Source organism: Antechinus flavipes, chromosome 4 (assembly GCF_016432865.1).
Source record: "Antechinus flavipes isolate AdamAnt ecotype Samford, QLD, Australia chromosome 4, AdamAnt_v2, whole genome shotgun sequence".
Lineage (NCBI taxonomy): Eukaryota > Metazoa > Chordata > Mammalia > Dasyuromorphia > Dasyuridae > Antechinus > Antechinus flavipes.
In genome coordinates this window covers 203,757,189-203,775,747 of record NC_067401.1, presented here as the reverse complement: position 1 = coordinate 203,775,747, position 18,559 = coordinate 203,757,189, and the positions used below count along the sequence as shown (strand labels likewise).

Genomic DNA, 18,559 nt, shown 5'->3' with positions numbered 1-18,559 from the left:
TTGAAAGATTTATTATTAAAAAAAGACTCTGCTCAAATCCCAACAGGAGGCCTTTCTCAGCTATTCCGTTCCCCACGTGCCCCCCAGCGCCTCCCCAGTGTGTGATCCTGGGTAAGGAACTCCCCTTTGTACAACAGAGATAATGACAGCCCCTCCATCCCGGGTCTGGGACATAGAAAGTACTATTGGTAAAGCTTTTTGCCAACCTTAGGGCCCATAGAAATGCTATTATGCCTTTTGCTGATGAAAGCTGGTTGGTTCGGCCTCGAGCGCCCTCTGGCGACCTCCTGAGCTCCTCGCTCTTTGCAACAGCAGACACGTCCTCTAGAGGGAGACCTTCCAGGCTGCGCTCCGCTCTGCGAGCCCTGGGCCGCTTGCTCGCGTCTCGTTGGTACGGTCGGGGCGACCTCTGACCCCGGCGGCTGCGGCTGCGACAGTGGCGGCGGTGGTTTGCAGCGGCAGCGGCGGTAGCAGCTGCGGGGAGAGGGGCGGGGTGGGGCGGGGCGGGGAGGCGAGGCCTCGCTCTAGGGCCGGAGCTGGAACCGGACCCGAGCCGACCCGACCCGACCCGACCCAGGAGCCGGGAGCGGGGCCCCTGGCTCCGCCTGGACTGCGGGGCGATGTGAGTTCGGGGCGCGCTGGGCCCGGCCGCCCCCTCCTCCTGCTTCTTGTCCTCCTCCTCTCCGCCCTCTGGGAGCTGCCCTTGGCCTTGAGTTGTGGAGGAGCCGGGCCTGGCCTCTGAGACCGCGGAGGAAGGACCGCCCCCGCCCCTGTCCTTGCGGGCATCCCTGAGGGCCCGGACGCGGGGAAGACCCCCTTGCCCATCGCATGCTACGGTCTGGCCTCCGGGCCGGGCCTGAGCGGGTGGGCACCACGGCGGCCGCGGGTGTGTGGCGGCCCGGCCTCCTGCATTCCTCAGGTCTCGGAGCCGAATCCGTCCCCTGCCGGGGAGGCTTGGGGACTGGGGGAGCCTTGGCGCCCGGGCTGAGCACAGAGCTGGGCAGGCGCTGCAGGGGCCCCACACCGGAGGCTGAGAAACTGTTAGGGTTGGAGGGGGCCTGAGGACCTAGGATGTTAAAACAGACATCGATGAATGGCATGTTAGAACAGACATAGAACGGCAGAACTGAAAGGAACCCGAGCACCTAGAATGTTAGAACAGATACAGAATGGCAGAACTAGGGGGGCCTGAGAACTTGGAATGCCAGAAAAGATGTAGATGAATGGCGGAACTGGATAAGACCCTGAGAACCTAGAATGTTAGACCATCAGGACTGCAATATGTTTTAGACTAGTATTGTTAAACTCAATAGAAACCATTCATGAGGATCTCTGTGGTCTGCAGATTTAGTTTTAAAATGTAATATTTGTATTTTATTATATTTTTATTTATTTTGATAAATGTTTCCTAATTACATTTTAATTGGTTCTGGTCATTGGCATAATGGACAAAATCAGGCAAAGAATGTAGGAGTGCAGAACGTAAGGCTCAGTGGTACATAGAATATTAGAATACAGAGTTTGGAATGTGAGAGATGAAAAGATAGGGCTGAAACAGAGCCAAGAACGTGGAGTGCCAGAAAACAGAACATGAAGTGATAGGGGCTGGGGGGAACTTCGGACATAAAATGTGAAAATATGAAACACAGAATATTAAACCCAGAAGGGATTTCAGTTCATCCAATAAAGGAAGAAATAGGCCTGGAGTTACTTGCCCAAGATCTATGTGGCTAGTCAGAGCAAGGGCTCAAACTCCATGCTCCTATTTCCCTGGGCCTGTACTCTTTCTATTATCATGCTATTATCTAAAGGGAGCATGGAACATCTTGCTTGGCAAGTTTTACTAGGTAACAGTCTGATCTCTCTGCAGGGCAGAGGAGTTCATGGAGGTGTCAGGTGGGTTTTCCAGAAATTTTGGGAAACAGTTGGATATAGCAAGGTCTGTCTCAGGACAGAAATAGTTTAAAAAGCATATTTGTTACTATTAGGAACTGGATTGATTTAGAAAACAAAATATTTCTTGTGATTTATGCTGTTTAGTGTAATGGAAAGAGCACTTAAGAGTGGAGAATCTGAAGTCAAATTCCAGCTCTGTTACTACTACTTTGTTACTATTACTCTGTTATCTGAAGGGAGTTATTTGCTCCTTTGGAACATTATTACAAGTCTCAATTTTCCCATTTGTTACAAATTACATTTAGCTTGAGTTAGATGATATAATGTATCTTAAAGCTGTATTAAGAGACTGATAAAACAAAAGAGTTCAGTTTCAGGGCTATTCAAAGGTCTCCTTCTTGGAGTCAGGAAGACTTAAGTTTAGATCATGGTAGAAACTATCTATGTGACCTTGCACAAGTAACTTGGCCTGTTTCTTCAATGATAAAATAGGGATAGTAATGGGACCTACTTTTCAATATTGTTGTGAAGACCAGGTGAGATAATGATTTTAAAAAGCACAGTTCCTGGCACATAAAGGTCTATATAATTATTTCCTTTCTCCTTTAGATATCTAAGGCTTGTGTGCTCTGAGATTTAGATATATTATTGGTCTTGTGGCCAGAGAACTCGGGCATTATAAGACTTTAAATAATGGAGCACCTTTAGAGGGCTCCAGAAAATGGAATTGGAAGGAAAACTTGCCTCTCCATAAAAAGCAAATAATAATTCCTGCCTTATTTGTCTTGTAAGTTCTTTGAAAAACTGAACATATAACATAGACAAAGGATATTTTCATAGCAATAAGATTTGAAGCAAGGTGGTTTCCTTGACAATCATAACCTCTAGGCCATGATTGAAAGGTCTCTGGGTAAACCTGCTTCCCATTGTCTTCTTTGCCAGGTGAACTTTGGGCCTATCCCAGATGGAGCCTGGGTGACTTCTTTTCAAGATAGCTACCATGATGCCCCACTGAAGATTGTGGGGATAAAGTGGGAGTTCTCTCCTGTCCCCTTCCCATGGTCAGCTCCCCAATGGCCTGGGTGAGGTAAGATCTATGCTGGAGGATATAGGGGGCGAGGGAGAAAACACCTCACTAAGGACTTGATGTTCAAAGCTTTTTCAGTTAAAAAAAAACTTTGGAGTGGAACCAGAGAATGTTAATCATACAGATAGCAGTAACCTATCAGTTTTAAGTTCAAGTCCCTCACTTGTCTGTTCTCTTGGTTCACTCTATTCTAGCTTAGTTTCAGGTGTGAATTTACATCATAGTTCAATTCATTAAAGATTTATTGGAGAGAGAGACAAAAAGAGAGAGTGTTTAGGGCACTATGCTAAGCTTTGGAAATCTGAATATCAGACACAAAAGAGTTTGTGTGGATTTTCCTGTCTAATGGAAGGGGAAGAGGAACATATGCAAATGTTTGGGAATAGGTTTTTAGGACAGAGAAAGGGGTCCAGGCAAATTTGAGGGCTGATCTGACTTTTAGCTGAACATTTCAGGGAAGACTTCGTGGAAGAAGTGATCCTGGCATTTATAATCTTCTTTCACCTTGACTCCCCTTTATCCCTTTGCCTTGTTCACAAACTGTTATATTTGCTACATTTAACCTGGATCCTCCCATTCTAGAAACTGAGGAAAAAATAAGAAATTGGGTCTATTATGAGAGAGTTTCTACTAGTCCATAATGGGGTATTATAGTGCAGGATAGGCCAGAGAAATAGCAGAATGCTAGCACCTATGTTTCATAGGGAAGAAAAAGTTAAAACAAAATAGGTATGTATGAACAAACAAAAACTAGATAAACAGAAGATAATAAACAGAAGATAAATAAGAAGTCTAGATTCTTTTAGACTTCCTCCACTTGGTGGGGTTCTCTTCATTGGCTAGAGAACCAATCCTGGATGCAAGGAATCCTGAGTTCAAGCCTCACCTCTGACACATCCAGGCTGTAACTCTTGGTAAATCTCTTAACCTCTCAGAATCCTTTGTGGAAGTTGCAGCAAAGATAATGGTATTGGTAGATGCTGTTTCCTCAGTGGGAATTCCTTATGCTAATAAAAATCATAAGCCTGTTTTATAAAGCAAACATAATATCTGTAAGGTCAGAAATGATTTATTTTGCTTTCATAACATCTAGCACAGTCCTTGCTTGTGAATTGGACTGGGGAGGCAGAGGTGCAGGGGATAGAAAACTCGGCTTCCACTACAAGGCTTTGTACAAGGCTCCATACCCAGGAGCAGAGTATATTCTGGGACTCTGCCTCATGATCTTACTGCTTCTGTCCTGCATTTTCATCTCAGAGCTGACCAGCTGTTTTGACATCATGGGAAGCTGCCTTGGCTGCCTCTACAGAGACAGTATACCAAATAACCATCCTACTAAATTCAAGGTACTTACCCTCCTCATCACCCTTCCTCCCCTTATCTCCACTTCTTCCCATTCCTGGGGAACCTCTTGGGCCAGCATCTAAGGTGCTCCAGAATCAAGGGATGATTCAGAAGGAGTCAGTTCAGCCCCATAAGAGCAAGTGACAGTTGACTTTTTTTGTGAACCAAAGAACTCTCTTCTACCTGTAGGAGGAGCCCCTTTTTCATCCCTATAGCTCACTGAAGCTAGGATTTATTTTACTAACCCATCGGAAGAGGGAGCTCTTGTCTCAAAGGAGTGCAGCTCTTGGGCAGAGAAGGAAAGAGAGTCAGTACCTTTTTGCCTTTGTCTTCACCTTCATCTTGAGCCTTCCCCCCTTCCAAAAACAAAAAAAAAGCCTCTGAATTGCCACCTTCCACTCTGGTAATGCCCAGAGTGGGCATGTGAGGAAGATTGAGATTCAAGATCTTAGAATCACAAAATGTTATCATTGAAAGAGACTTGAGAAATAATCTCATTTAGCCTCTTACTATTCTCAGAGGAGGAAGGAGAGGCCTAGAAAAGTTGGTTGAATTCCACAGATAATTGATAAAAGAGTTAAGATTTGAACCCAGTTCTGTAGTTTCAAATCTACTGTTCTTTCTTTTTATGGAATTGTACCATGATTCCATATTAAAACCATAGATGGTCAGAGCTGGATAAGACCTAAAAGACAATTTAGTCCAAGACTTTAATTTTAAGTGAAAACTGAGGTTGAAGAAAAGATGTGATTGCCCCAGAGCCACATAGTGAGTCAGTCTTAGCGGAACTTAAACTCATTTCTCTTGACAAGCAGTGGTCTATTAGGATGAGCACAAAATCCAGTCAGAAAACATGTTTTATTCTTGGCTCTCCTTTTTGTTAGCTGTGTGATTGTGGGTAAGTCACTTCATCTCTGAATCTTCAACCTTACTTTCTTCATTTGTGAATTGTAAGTTGGACTTGATGGTCTCTGGGATCCTTCCAGCTCTAAATTTCTGTTCCTGTGATGTTTAAGCTCCTATCCCATTCTGACACTTTATGGTGTTGTGATATTCTAAACTCCCTTTCAGTTCTAAATCCCAAAATTGGTCCTTAGAATTTCCCCATTAGTCTATGATTGCTTCCTTCTTTGCTCCAATGTCTCTTTCCATGCTTTCCCAACTTGATCTTTCCCCCTGATACCTAGGTAATAAACGTGGATGATGAGGGAATGGAGCTGGGCTCTGGGGTGATGGAGCTGACCCAAAGGGAGCTGGTGCTGCACCTCCACAGGCGTGATGCTGTGCGGTGGCCCTACCTCTGCCTGCGGCGATACGGCTTCGACTCCAACCTCTTCTCCTTTGAGAGTGGCCGGCGCTGCCAGACAGGACAGGGTGAGCACCAGCCTCTCTTCTCATGGCTGCATGGGCACATTTCTGTTCTCAGCCTGCTTCTTCTGGACCTGGGACCTAGGGACCCTAGCTGAGGTAGGCTACAGTCTGCAAGGGGAGCTGTCCTTGGGCCACTTCTATGTGGTTTAGTGAAAATCCCTAGCTTATGTTAGCATTTTAGAGGCAGAAAGAACTATTAAAGTCTAGCAGTGTGGTATAGTAGGAAAAGCACCAGCTTTGAAGACAGAGCCTGGGTTCAAATCTTAGCTCTAAGTTAAAGGGAATTGTGGGCTCAGGGAGGAAGTCAGGGCTGCTGGTGAGTGGTCATGAATGACCACCAGAGCCATGGCTGCTCTATAACCTCTTGGCAGAGAACAGCAGTAGTGAGGAGCTAGAGTTGTGAGAGAGACAGAGAAAGAGAGACAGAAAGACAGACAATCACAAACCCTTTTGGTGGGCTGGTGCAGTCTAGAAAACAACTCTTCGTAGAATGTTTTTAAATGCTTAAAACAGTGCATACGATTACAAAGGAAACATATTGAAATATGGTTATCAAAATATTTTTAAAATTAGTTTTGTTTTATTATTTCCCAGTTACATGTTAAAAAAAAAAACCTTTCATCAGTCATTTTTTCAAACTTTGAAGTTCCAAATTCTTTCCCTCCTTACCATCCTTCCACTTTCTTTGAGAAGACAAGCATTTTGATTTTGATTATATGTGTAAAGTCATACAAAACATTACCATGCTGCAAAAGAAAACACAAACAAACTAAGATAATAAAAATAATTTTTTTCAAAACTTCTGCATTCAGAGTTCATCAATTTTCTCTCTGGAGGTGGGTCTTCTCATGGATCCTTTGGAATGATCTTGGATCATTGTCTTGATGAGAGTAACTGAGTTTCTCTGTTGATCATTGTTAAAATTTTATTGTTCTTGTGTATAATGTTCTCCTGGTTCTGATCATTTTGCTTGGCATCAATTCACGTAAGTGTTCTCAGAATTTTCTATCACTTTTTTTAAAAAGGAGTCTCTGGCCTGATTTCTAAAATATATAGAGAATTGATTCAAATTTCTAAGAATACAAGCCATTCTTCAGTTGAAAAATGGTCAAATGATATGAACAGACAATCTTAAGATGAAGAAATTAAACCATTTCTAGTCATAAGAAAAAATGCTCTAAATTACTGTTGATCAGAGAAATGCAAATTAAGACAACTTTGTGATATTACTTACCACACACCTCTCAAATTAGCCAAGATGACACAAAAAGGTAATGATAAATGTTGGAGGGGATGTCGGAAAACTGGGACACTAATACATTGTTGGTGGAATTGGGAATGGATCCAACCATTTTGGAGAGCAATTTGGAACTGTGCTCAAAGATCTACCAAACTCTGCATATTCTTTGACCCAGCAATGTCTCTAATGGGCCTGTATCCAAAGAGATCATAAAAAAGGGAGAAGGACCTACATGTGCAAAAATGTAGCAGCTCTTTTTGTAGTGGCGAGGAATTGGAGAATGTTGGAGAATGGCTGAACAAGTTATGATATATGAATGTTATGGAATATTATTGTTCTATAAGAAATGATCAACAGGATGATTTTAGAGAGACTTGCATGAACTGTTGCTAAGTGAAGTGAGTAGAATCAAGAGGACATTGTACACAGCATCAAGATTATGTGATGATCACCTCTGATGGTTGTGGCTCTTTTCAACAAGGAGGTGATTTAGACCAATTCCAATGGTCTTGTGATGGAGGGAACCATCTGCACTCAGAGAGAGGAATGTGGGGACTAAGTGTGGATCACAACATGTTATTTTCACTTTTTTGTTGTTGTTTGCTTGCTTTTTGCTTTCTTTCTCATTTTCTTTTTGATCTGATTTTTCTTGTTTACATGTTTAACATACAAAGACCAAAACCTTCCCCCCTCCCCCCCAAACAAACAAAGAGTGCCTGGGCTTCTGCTTAATGAAATTAAAGCAAGCTTTTTTCTCTTCTCCTGGCAGATCAGCTTTTAACTTTCTCATGCTCGTCTCCCCTTTGCAAGGTGCTGATCTAGCTAGGGCACTAGGTCTGGTGTTTGGAAATATGTTCATTATGAAGCAGAGTAGTGGAATGGAAAGAGAAGCAACTCTGATTTCCAGAGACCTAAGTTTGAATTTTGTCTCTCTGATTTACCTCCTGTGGGTGACCCTGGAACATTCTTTTAATTTTTCTAGATCTCCGTTCCCCCACTTTACAGTGAGGAGGGAGAGTTGAATTAGATAAATTCCAAGGTCTCTTCCAGCTCCAAGTCTGTGATTCTAATTCTGCTTCTATGGCCACTTTACAATTTGATGGCATGTGATGATTCAAGCTCGCTCAATGTAAACTGGGAAGCTCTCTCAAGTTGAAAGGATCTCTATCATAACTCTGATATCTACTGACTGTGACACTAGACAAACCACTGAATCTGTCTGTGCCCCAGGTACCTCTCTTACACAACCATTGCTGATCTCCATTGGAAAAGGAAACTTCCTCACTGAACTCCCTTCACTGATGAAATAACAGGTCTAATCTCTGCTTTCCACACTACCTGTCCTTGGACTTCTCTTTTACCATGGTTACCATCATTGCCTCCTTTATAGACACAGCAAAAAGAAACTCAATTTATTTCCTTTTGTTATTTCACAGCCACTTTTGCAGTGCATTGATGCTATGGGGTTCATGGAGAATAATGAACTACGTTGTTTGTATTCTTTGCTTTTTTCATGGTTTTGCTTGGCTCCCTCCCTGAGGTGCTTTGACCTAGTCCCAGGCTGTGATTACATAGGCATTCCATAGTCCCCCTTGAGAAAAATAGCCATATTCCAAACTGCCATATATATGCCATATATATATGTGGAATATAGCTATATTCCACACTTCAGGGGAAGTAAGGATACTGCATCTGTGGATGAGAGAGCTCTAAGTTCCTTTACCATGTGCTTTAGAAATTAGATTAAGGCAAGAGGAGGAGATCACTTTAGGCTGGAGGACTTTTCCCAGAGGAGAGAATGGGCTGATTTTGGGATCCTATCTTTTGTTCTCTGTTTCTTCATTTGTAAAATAAGTATCTCTAAGTGACTCCCCTTCCTCCCCACCCCTAAACAAAAGTCTGTATAGAAAGAAGAAGTAGGGCCTGTTTGGAGTCCTCATAGCCATTTTATGGGAAAGAAGCCAAAGTGACCCTAGCGCAAAGGCTTGGGTGCAGCCAGCAGGAGAAAACAGTGGCAGGGGAGGCAAAACCAGGAGTGGAACAAGGAAGAAGAACATTTTCCCACCCTGGATAAAGTGGTCACTTAGGGATGTACCAACTGCTGAGTTTAGCCCACCCAAGGTCACAGGGTATTTTCCATTCTACACTCTCTTCCAATTTGTCCTTTAGCCATAGAGGAGCTCCTTAGAGCTGGGTAGATAGTTGGTATAATTAAGAGAGAGTATTGTGGGGGGCACTAATGCTTTTTGATTGATTAGGTCCATTGGGTAAGGACAATCAGAGTCACTGAAAATGTTTAGGTATCATCTAGTACACTTTCCTGTTGGATTTTATTTCTTTCCTTCCCACTCTTGTGAAAATAGTACAGCATTCAGAACAAATAAATATCTACTATTGTGTTTTTTGGCATCCTTTTTCCTTAGGAGGGCTGGGATGGTCATTGTTGCTATCATTTGAAGGTGAGACCTTTTGAGCATCTGATTATATCAAAGAGTCCTGGTCACTACATCTTCAGAACTGTGTGATGCTTCTAGATGTGGTCCCTCTAGAACACTGGTGTCTGAGGCTGTAACTTGGGATTGGTGGGGTTATTTGGAGGGAGAGCAGTATTCAGATGCCATCTTTGTATGACGTGAGAAATTTGCATTCCTAATATCTATATCAGGACTTCTTTGCCTTTTTTGGTGTCATGAAACCTTTAGGTATTCCAATGAAATCTGTGAACTTTTTCTCAGAATAGTGTTTTTGAATGAATAAAATAAAATGCAGAGGATTACAAAGGAAAGTAAATGTTACTGAAGATAAAGGTCTATTTTCCTTCTCTCCTAATCCAAGTACATATATCTTGGGAAATCTTAGATTAAGAACCCCTGATTTATATGGAAAATATATTGAACTCCATACTTAGCATGTGTTGTGGCAGCTCTTTTGACCTTCCTAGATGTTGTCTGGAAAGCAGATGAAGTTCAGAGAATGCTCATTGATAGCCCACATTTAAAGAATACTTTTATACTTTTCGAGAAGCCAGTGTGGTGAGACTGGGTGTCGACCTTGTCAGGAAGACCTAAGTTTGAATCCCATCTCATTGATTCTTCTGAGTTTCAGGTACTTCTAAGATTTTAAGTTAGACCTGAATTGCTTCTTGCATCATTGAAGAGAGTTCCTATCCCAGAGGGTTGACATTGACATTAACATGAGAGTACGATAAGAACACTTCCCTTACAAGAACACTTTGAGGCAGAGCCTATGTTGTTTCTTTTGTGCAAATTAAGAAACTGAGGTGCAGGGAAATGAAATGGCATGTCCAGAGTCAGGCATCCCCAACTAACATGCTATCTTTCTCTCCTTGAATAGGCATCTTTGCGTTCAAGTGCTCTCGGGCTGAGGAGCTCTTCAACCTCCTACAGGATCTGATGCAGTGCAATAGCATTAGCGTGATGGAAGAGCCAGTCATTGTCACTCGGAGCAGCCACTCAGCCGAGGTTGGCCTGCCCCAGACCCCTCATGCTGCTAATGGTGAGTCCCTTCTCAACCCCCTTATACTCCCTTGCCTGGGATCTGGCAGGAAAGATGAACCTAAGCTTGAATGGGGTACAAGGTCCAGCTCACCAGAGTGCTGGGAATTATTGTGTCCTAACTGATGGTTGCGGACTCAAGAAAGAGATGGTGGGTTTTTGTGGTAATGGCATCCTGTACTTCTCTTCCTCCTTTCTCTTTGTCTGAAACTGGGTCCCAGATAGCTCCATCTTTCTTAATTGCCAGATCTCCAAGGTATGGGTTTCTGGAGAGGCATGATGCCTGATTTTTGTTCACCCCTCATTCAGCAAGCACCTGCATGAGGCTTATGAAAAGAGCACTTGGAGTCAAGAGGCCTGGGTTCGAATTTTACCTATTAACATTTCCAGTGTGATCTTGGCAAGTCATTTAACTTTTATGAATCTCAATTTTGTATCTGTAAAGTGTGAATAATAAATCTTCTGTTTGCATTTTGGAGTACAAAATCAAAAGGTTACCAAAACCTAAAGTACATCATAAACCACAAAGCACCATATTGATATGGACTATTGTTATGACTTATTGTTGTATATTATTGTGGACTGGGGAAGCCAAATGAAATGCAAAGTGTGCTTCCCCTCAATTGATTAATCAGTTAATATTTATTAAGTACCTACTATATGCCAGACACTATTAAGTGCTTATAAAAAGCTCACTGAGAGATAGGATATAAACACATCAGGTACAGTGAGAAGTGCCTTGGAAATGTCTGTGTGGCTGTTCACTTTGTCCATTAATAAGCATTTCTTAAGTGAGAAGGCTATCCTTGGAGTCAGCAATACCTGAGTCCCACCTTGGTTGGGGGAGGAGGAGAGGGAGAGAACTCTTTGGACTGTGGGGTTCTTAGCAAATCATTCAATCTCTCAGTGCAATTCATCTCTAACTAGAAGTTGCAGAACCATAATAGATTAATACTGGTATAGGGGATTTCCTTCCTGAAATTTCTGTGTTAATAGAGAATAGATCCCATCCCAACTCAGAGTGCCCAGATTATGCAGAACTAATGAGTGTTGTTTTGGGAGTGAAGAAGAGAGAACTCATTTTGACCTGGGTAGGTTGGGGAAGTCTTTGTGTTGGAAGTAGGATTGGAGTGAGTTTTTAAAAATAGAGGGGAGGGGCAGCTAGATGCCTCAGTGAGTAGAGCATTAGCTCTAGAATCAGAAGGACTTGAGTTCAAAACTGGCCCCAGATACTTAACACTTCCTAGTTTTGTGACCCTGAACAAGTCACTTAACCCCAATTGCCTTACAAAAAACCCCAAAAAGTAAGGGGAAGTTTGTTGATAGAAATTTGGGTAGTAAGACCTTGTAAGTAGAAAAAGAAGAATGAGCAAAGGTATGGAAGTGGGAAAGTTCAGAGTATATTCTGGGATTTGATTGGACCATAGATTTTGGAAAGAAGATGAGGTTGTCTTCTGGGCTTCAAATACCAAGTAGACATGTTTGAACATTATTTGGTAGATAATAGGGAGATACTGAAAATTTTTAAGCCACTGATGAGAACTCTGCATGAAGAAGATTAAAGTCTGGCAAGATTCCTTCTGAAGAGATACTCCAGCTACTTAGTATCTGAAGAGATACTAAATGCAGCATGGTTGCCTTTAGTTCTGATCTTGTCATGACTTCTTCCTTCTTCCAGCTCTGGGCTACACTGTGTCTGGCTTCTCTAATGGCTTCCCCAATTTCCCTGGAGATGGCCCGCCATATTCCACTCCTCGTCCTGCTTCTATGAGCAGCTTGCGACATTCTTCCCTTGGAGAGGAGTCCACCCATGCCCTTATTGCCCCTGAGGAGCAGGTGAGTGATGATTGTCTGCTAACCTCTGGCTTTGGGATTTTTGGCAAGAGCAAGATTAAAAGAAAGGAAGCTTGGCTGTTCCCTCCATTGGAAACCTTGTGAGAGGAGTAGAGAGGGGAGAGGTGGGAAGAAGGTCTCTTCTTTTTTTAAATTTGCTAATTTTATTTTTAAATGAAAAAAAATATATTTTCCCCAGTTACATGTAAAAGCAATGCTTTCTTCTTTTGGTTATACATGTACATATTTTTACATATTTCCTTATGAATCATGTTGGGAGAGAAAAATCGGAACAAACGGGAAAACCCATGAGGAAAAAACAAAAGTGAATCTAACATATTGATTTACATTCTATCTCCATAGTTCACTTTCTGGATTTGGATGGATTTTGGATTTTCCATCCAAACTTGATTGGTATTGCCTCAGATCACTGAACTGCTGAGAAGAACCAAATCTTTCATAGTTGGTTATTATACAATCTTGCTGTTGCTCTGTACATTGTTTTACAGGTTCTGCTTGTTTCACTCAGCAACGCCAAGGCAAAAATTCTGTCCACCATACAATGTTGTATGAGATATGTATGCGGGATGGATAATTAGTTTATGTAAAACTTTCCAGACCTTTCTAAAATCAGCCTGTTCATCATTTTTTATGGAACAATAATATTCCATTACTTTCCTATACCATAACTTATGTAGCCATTCCCCAGTTGATGGGTACCTCCTCATTTTCCAGTTCTTTGCCACCACAAAAAGAGCGGCTACAAACATTTTTGCACATGTGGATTCTTCTTCCTGTTTGGAATACATACTCAGTTGTAGCAGTGCTGAGTCAAAGGGTGTACACAGTTTTATAACCCTTTGAACATAGTTGCAGATTGCTCTCCAGAATAGTTGGATCATTTCACAAGTCCACCAACAAAGCATTAGTGTCCCAGCTTTCCCACATCTCCTCCAATGTTTATCATTATCTTTTCCTGTTATCTTAGCCAATCTCAGGAGGTGGGACCTCAGAGTTGTTTTAATTTGCATTTCTCTAATCAATAACTATTTAGAGCATTTTTTCGTATGACTATAGATGGTTTTAATTTCTTCATCTGTAAATTATCTGTTCATATCCTTTGAGGGGAGGGGTTTTCATGTTAGAGTTGGAGGCATCATGATTTAGTAGATAGAGAGCCTGCCTAGAAGCCATCATGACTTGGGTTCAAGTTCCTCCTCCAGTACAAATTACTGTCTGAACCTAGTCAAGTCATTTAAACTCTCTATGTTTTAGGAAACTCTCTAAGAATAAATGTTGCAGAGAGGGCAGGTTGCTATCCTGTATTTGTGGAGGGAGCTCCCTCATTTGTGAGTTCCCTTTTCTTATGAAATTATGGCTCTAGTCCTTGTCTCTTTCTCGTTGGGGAAGTTCATTTTCCTCTTTGACTCTTTCAGCTCTTCCCTGATTTCATGCATCTGCTTTTATTTCACAGTCCCATACCTACGTCAACACACCTGGAAATGAGGAAGACAGAAGAGGCCGGCGCTGCCTACAGCCTTTGCCTGAGGGTCGGGTAGGGTTCCCTTCGAGGGCTCGAAGCTGTGTCCTAGACAGCCGAGACCCCAAGGTGTTCCTGCAGCCAGGTCAGGTGAAGTTTGTCCTGGACCCAAGCTCCACACTCCGTCATGTGGTGAAGTGTCAGGGTTATTGTGGCAGCCCTGGGCCAGAATGTGGGAGTCCTCTCTGCCCTGGCCAGCAGGGTGGACCAGCCCACAACAACAACAACGAGTGCCCGGCTGAGTGTCTGGCTCAGCCCAAGTGTACGTATGAGAACCTCACTGGTGGGGGGCTGCCCCGTGGTGGGAATTGGAGACTGAGCCAAGAGGAGCTGAGCTGGAATGGCTTTTCACAGCGGCGGGCAGCTCTTCTACACTATGAGAACCTGCCTTCACTGCCACCTGTGTGGGAGAGCCAGGCTCACCAGCCAGGAGATGAGGATGATGGGGACTCCAGAGATGGGCTGACCCCTTCCTCCAATGGCTACCCTGATGGTGGTGATGAGGATGAGACCCCACTCCAGAATTACATAAATGCTCGGGCTGCCCCACGAAGTCACATCAACTTTCCTGTGCCACTGTCCCGCCGGCGAGGGTCTCCTCGAGTATTCAACTTTGATTTCCGTCGACCAGGTCCAGAACCACCCCGACAGCTGAACTACATTCAAGTGGAACTGAAGGGCTGGGCTGGGGACCACCCCAAGGAGCACCAGAGTCCCCCAGCTCCTCGTCCTCCAGTGCCCTCTGCCTATCCCACCCGCCGGTCAGATTCCTACGCTGTGATTGATCTTAAAAAGACCGCAGCAATGTCCAGCCTACAAAGGGCGCTACCCCGAGATGATGGCACTTCCCGGAAAACCCGCCACAATAGTACTGACCTGCCACTGTAGGGAGAGGCCCACTCATCATGGCCCAGAGTGTGCCTTCCTATAGCCCTCCTCTTCCTCTTCCATCTCCATCCAAGGAGATTTTAGCCATTGGTTCCCAATGTTCCTGGATCCATTTTCCTTAACTCCCCTCTAGAGGGTTTGCTGCTGCTTTGCTGGAGGGCACTGGGGCTGGGAGCATCATACCCTGATGCATGCTGGGGTTCACCAAGATACATACTACTGGGCTTGGGGTCTCCTGGAGTCAGCCTTCTGGGAAGAGCGTATTGGGAGAGGAGGGAGCAAAGCTGTGAACTGTGAAAAGAGATCATTTGTGATCACATTTGAAGCTACTCAATTAGGTGTCTTGTCTGTCTTTTTTTTTTTCTGTTGCAGTTTTGGAAGCATTTTGTACTTTGATTTATTTATCAGTTTATTTTTCTATTTATTGTTTTAAATGTTATTTAACATATTTATTAATTATTATTATTATTATTATTATTTTTAAATCCTGGCTCTGTGGATGATGTTACCCTTGTGTTGGAGTTCCTTTCTGGGGAGGGGATGGAATTTGGGAAAGTCTTCTTGGGTTAGACCTGGAGGGCTCTTGAAGGAAGGCTTTTCAAGGAAGCCCAGGCAGCTCTGGGTTATGTCTTAAGGGCTATGATTATTTCTTATTTTCCTCTTAAGGGATCCTGACCCAGAAGTTGCCTCGACACTGTCTCATTAAAGTCTGGCTAACAGAACAACAGCTGGGACCCTCGGTAGAGAAAGGGAATCTCCTTTCGTGAATGACCTTGTATGTAGTTCATTAGAACAAGCATTTAATAAGTGCCTACTGTATGCCAGACATTGTGCTCGGTGCTGGGGATACAAAGACAAAACAGAAACAAATCCCTTTAGGGAGGTGTTGAGGAAGGAAGGAACAACATGTATAAAAATAATTCAGTATAAAATGTACATAAATTTAATACCAAGTCATTTGTGGAGAGCATTAACAATTTGGGTTGGGAACTAAAGCTTGAAAAGGGCTGGGGATAAGGCCAAAGTAAGGTGGGGATAGCCCTGGGGGCATGGGAGATGTCCTCTGTTTCCTCTCTGACAGCCCCAGCTCTTCCCCTGACTTCCCATTTCTCTTATGCAGGTTTTCCTGTTTAACCAGAGTTAAAGCAGCAGCAGCAGCAATTGGGGGTGGGCTTGGACTTGGGACCCGGGTTCATATGCAGACTCTGCTACTGCCTATATGACTTGAGACCTCAGATGCTATTCTATAAAGTGAGGGAGGTGGGATGAGCTGGGAGATGGACGAGATGAAGTATAGGGTCCCGTCTAACTCGAATTTCCGATCTAAGCACCTGAGGCCTGGGGGGGAGTATCAGGAGGGCACAGCCATCTCCTGTCCTCTTTGTACCTCAGTTTCCTCACCAGGCCTGAACCCTGATAATGACAGAGTTCCTATTTCTAGAAGGCTTTAGGCTTGTCCAAGTGTTCTCATTATAGCCTTGTGAAGGTGGCAGCGCCAACACCACCACTGCCGTTGCTAAAACAATGAAGACCTAGAGAGACGAAGGCCTTCCTCCTGCTGGGATAGGAATTCCGGTCCCCCGACTCCAAGCCCAGTGATGTTTCCACTAAACCACACTGCCTCTCCAATGGAGCTGAAGAGAAGCCCAAATCATCCTCAGTAATGAAGAGGAAACGGGCCCGAGGAGCCCCAGATACACCCACCGGGAATGGAGAGGGGCGCTGTTCAAGCTCAACCTGGCCTCGCTCCCCTGCCCACATCCACAACTGCTTATCTTCCCCTCTGAAAAAGGGCAGGGGATTCCAAATGGGAAGACTTGGGTTTGAGCACGGGCTCTTTCGAGAGGCATCTTGACATGGAAAGAGCTAGATGGCCTGTATACAAATGTTGCTTGGCATAATGGGAAGAGCACTGGTTCTGCCATCAGAGAACCTGGATTTAAGTTTCATCTTTGACGTTTATTACCTGAGAGATCCCAATGAAGTCACTAGACCTCAGTTTCCTTATATATAAAATGAGAACAGTATTTGCACTATTACCTCTGTGTGATGAGGCAAGTGCTTTGTTAACTGTTCAAAGTGCCATAGAAATGCGAGCCATTATCACTTGTGTTATTTGGGATAAGATAGAGGCGGCCAGATGGCTGAGTGGATAGAACACTGGACTTGGAATCAGGGAGACCCAAGTTCAAATCCTACCTCAGACACTTACTAGTTGGACAACTTAGCCTGGGCAATTCATTTAACTTCTTTCGCCTCAGTTTCCTTGTCTGTGAAATAAGGGAATTGGACTCAATGGCATTAAATGTCCCTAATTCTGTGGTCCATAATTCTGTAAGTTCCATCACATCTCTGAGCCTCAGTTTCTTTATCTGTAAAATGGAGTTGAACTAAATTTCTAAACTTCCTTTGAGCCTTAAATCCTATAAATTTGTAAGCAGTGTGCCTCTGGATATGTTATTTTACCTCTGAGCTTCAGTTTCCTGATCTGTAAAATGTGGATAATAATACCTATGCTCTGGAACCCTTGCGTGGTTGCAAGGAAAGGGATTTGCAAGCTTTAAAGGCCTACAGGAATAGGAGTGGTAACTGTTATAACCATGACCAATTCCCTAGAGCCCCCCTTCACCTGTCTGGGGATCGTCCACCCCAACCAGCTTCCTAGTGACCTTGGGCATTGTCTGACTATCAGTGACATACTTAATGGGGGATAGACACATAACAGGATGTGTGAGTCCCATTATCTGGGGGCCCAGTATGGTTCCTGGAATCATGTCCATCTTCCTCCTCTTCCCCTCTGGCCTATGGCTTCACTCCAGGGAGACCATTCTGGGTGTGATTTTATTTTTATAGGGTGGGTCATATATGGAAGAATGGATGGATTTCATTTCCTGACATAACAGTAGTTAGGCAGTGAATTAGATTACCTTCCTTTGGGTCATTTCTGGGCTACCTTCACTTAGCCCCCAGCTCCTTTTCTACTGAGAGAGGCAGGAATCTGGTGGCCTCCTGCTTCAGACTGGACCAAGAGAGAAGTAGGAGGAAAGACCCCTCAATATGTGTTTCTCAAAAAGAGGGAATAAAACTTGCACTGCTTGGCAGGCAATCAGCCAGCACATGTGATGTGCCAGACATTATGCTAAACGCTGGGGATACAAAAGTCCTTGAGGAGCTGATATTCTGTTAAGGAAAACACCTTGCATACATAATAAATACAAGTTGATTTTGGGAAGGCAGAGGGCTCTAATAACTGGAGGGAGATGAACATTTTCATGTCTAAGGTGGTGCTTGAGAAGAGTAAGAATTTGCTAACCAGCCTCTTCAATCTCACTTTACCTCAGTTTCCTCATATGTAAAATAAGAATAATTATCCTGGGTTTCCTCACATGGTGTTGGGTTGTTGTGAAGATCAAGTGGTACAAAGGTTGTGAAATTGCTTTGTACAATGCAAAGCTATAGTTTTTTTGTTTTGTTTTTACTAACTAATTGTCAGAGTTTCTAAGGCCTCATCTTTGCTGCTTCTTCTCTGGAGAAGTAAAACAAGCCTGGACTACTCCCAAAGGCTCTTGGGTAATCTCATTCCTCTCTTCATCATTCCTCTGAACTTTCCTTTCAAATTGGAGAGTGGGATGAGGAGGGGGGATATAAGGTAAAAGTTCCTCTACACCTTGCCTAATTATAGAAACTATTCCCTCTAACAGAACTGATCCAACTTTGAGAAAGGATGCTTCTAGCAAAGGGTGTCTGAAACTCAAATTTTCCTTCTTGGAGAGGAAAGGAGGAGCAGGGATAGTGCCAGGCCTTCCTGACCCTGGGAAGGGGCAGGATTGAATAATACCCATTGG

The 18,559-nt window shown here is 43.5% G+C and overlaps 1 protein-coding gene across 2 annotated transcripts; it reads left to right on the top strand.

The window, feature by feature from the left end:
- Positions 1 to 454: 454 nt before the first annotated feature.
- Positions 455 to 17,157, top strand: FRS3 (fibroblast growth factor receptor substrate 3). Of its 2 annotated transcripts, XM_051996928.1 has the most exons (7): positions 455 to 622; positions 2,839 to 2,983; positions 4,241 to 4,329; positions 5,515 to 5,701; positions 10,293 to 10,454; positions 12,132 to 12,289; positions 13,761 to 17,157. In XM_051996928.1, the coding sequence occupies exons 3-7, from the start codon at positions 4,264 to 4,266 to the stop codon at positions 14,712 to 14,714; spliced, it is 1,527 nt and encodes a 508-aa protein (XP_051852888.1). In that variant the 5' UTR covers positions 455 to 622; positions 2,839 to 2,983; positions 4,241 to 4,263; the 3' UTR covers positions 14,715 to 17,157. The 2 variants fall into 2 exon arrangements, with proteins under 2 accessions (XP_051852888.1, XP_051852889.1); XM_051996929.1 differs by lacking the exon at positions 455 to 622 and having other exon boundaries at positions 2,241 to 2,983.
- Positions 17,158 to 18,559: the final 1,402 nt, after the last annotated feature.

What these genes read in the sequence shown, in the direction of transcription:
- FRS3 (XM_051996928.1), top strand. Translation starts at nt 4,264, where the DNA reads ATGGGAAGCTGCCTTGGCTGCCTCTACAGAGACAGTATACCAAATAAC. An exon ending in GCGCTGCCAGACAGGACAGG is followed by an intron (nt 5,702 to 10,292) that starts GTGAGCACCAGC and finishes CTCCTTGAATAG; the next exon opens with GCATCTTTGCGTTCAAGTGC. An exon ending in TTATTGCCCCTGAGGAGCAG is followed by an intron (nt 12,290 to 13,760) that starts GTGAGTGATGAT and finishes TTTATTTCACAG; the next exon opens with TCCCATACCTACGTCAACAC.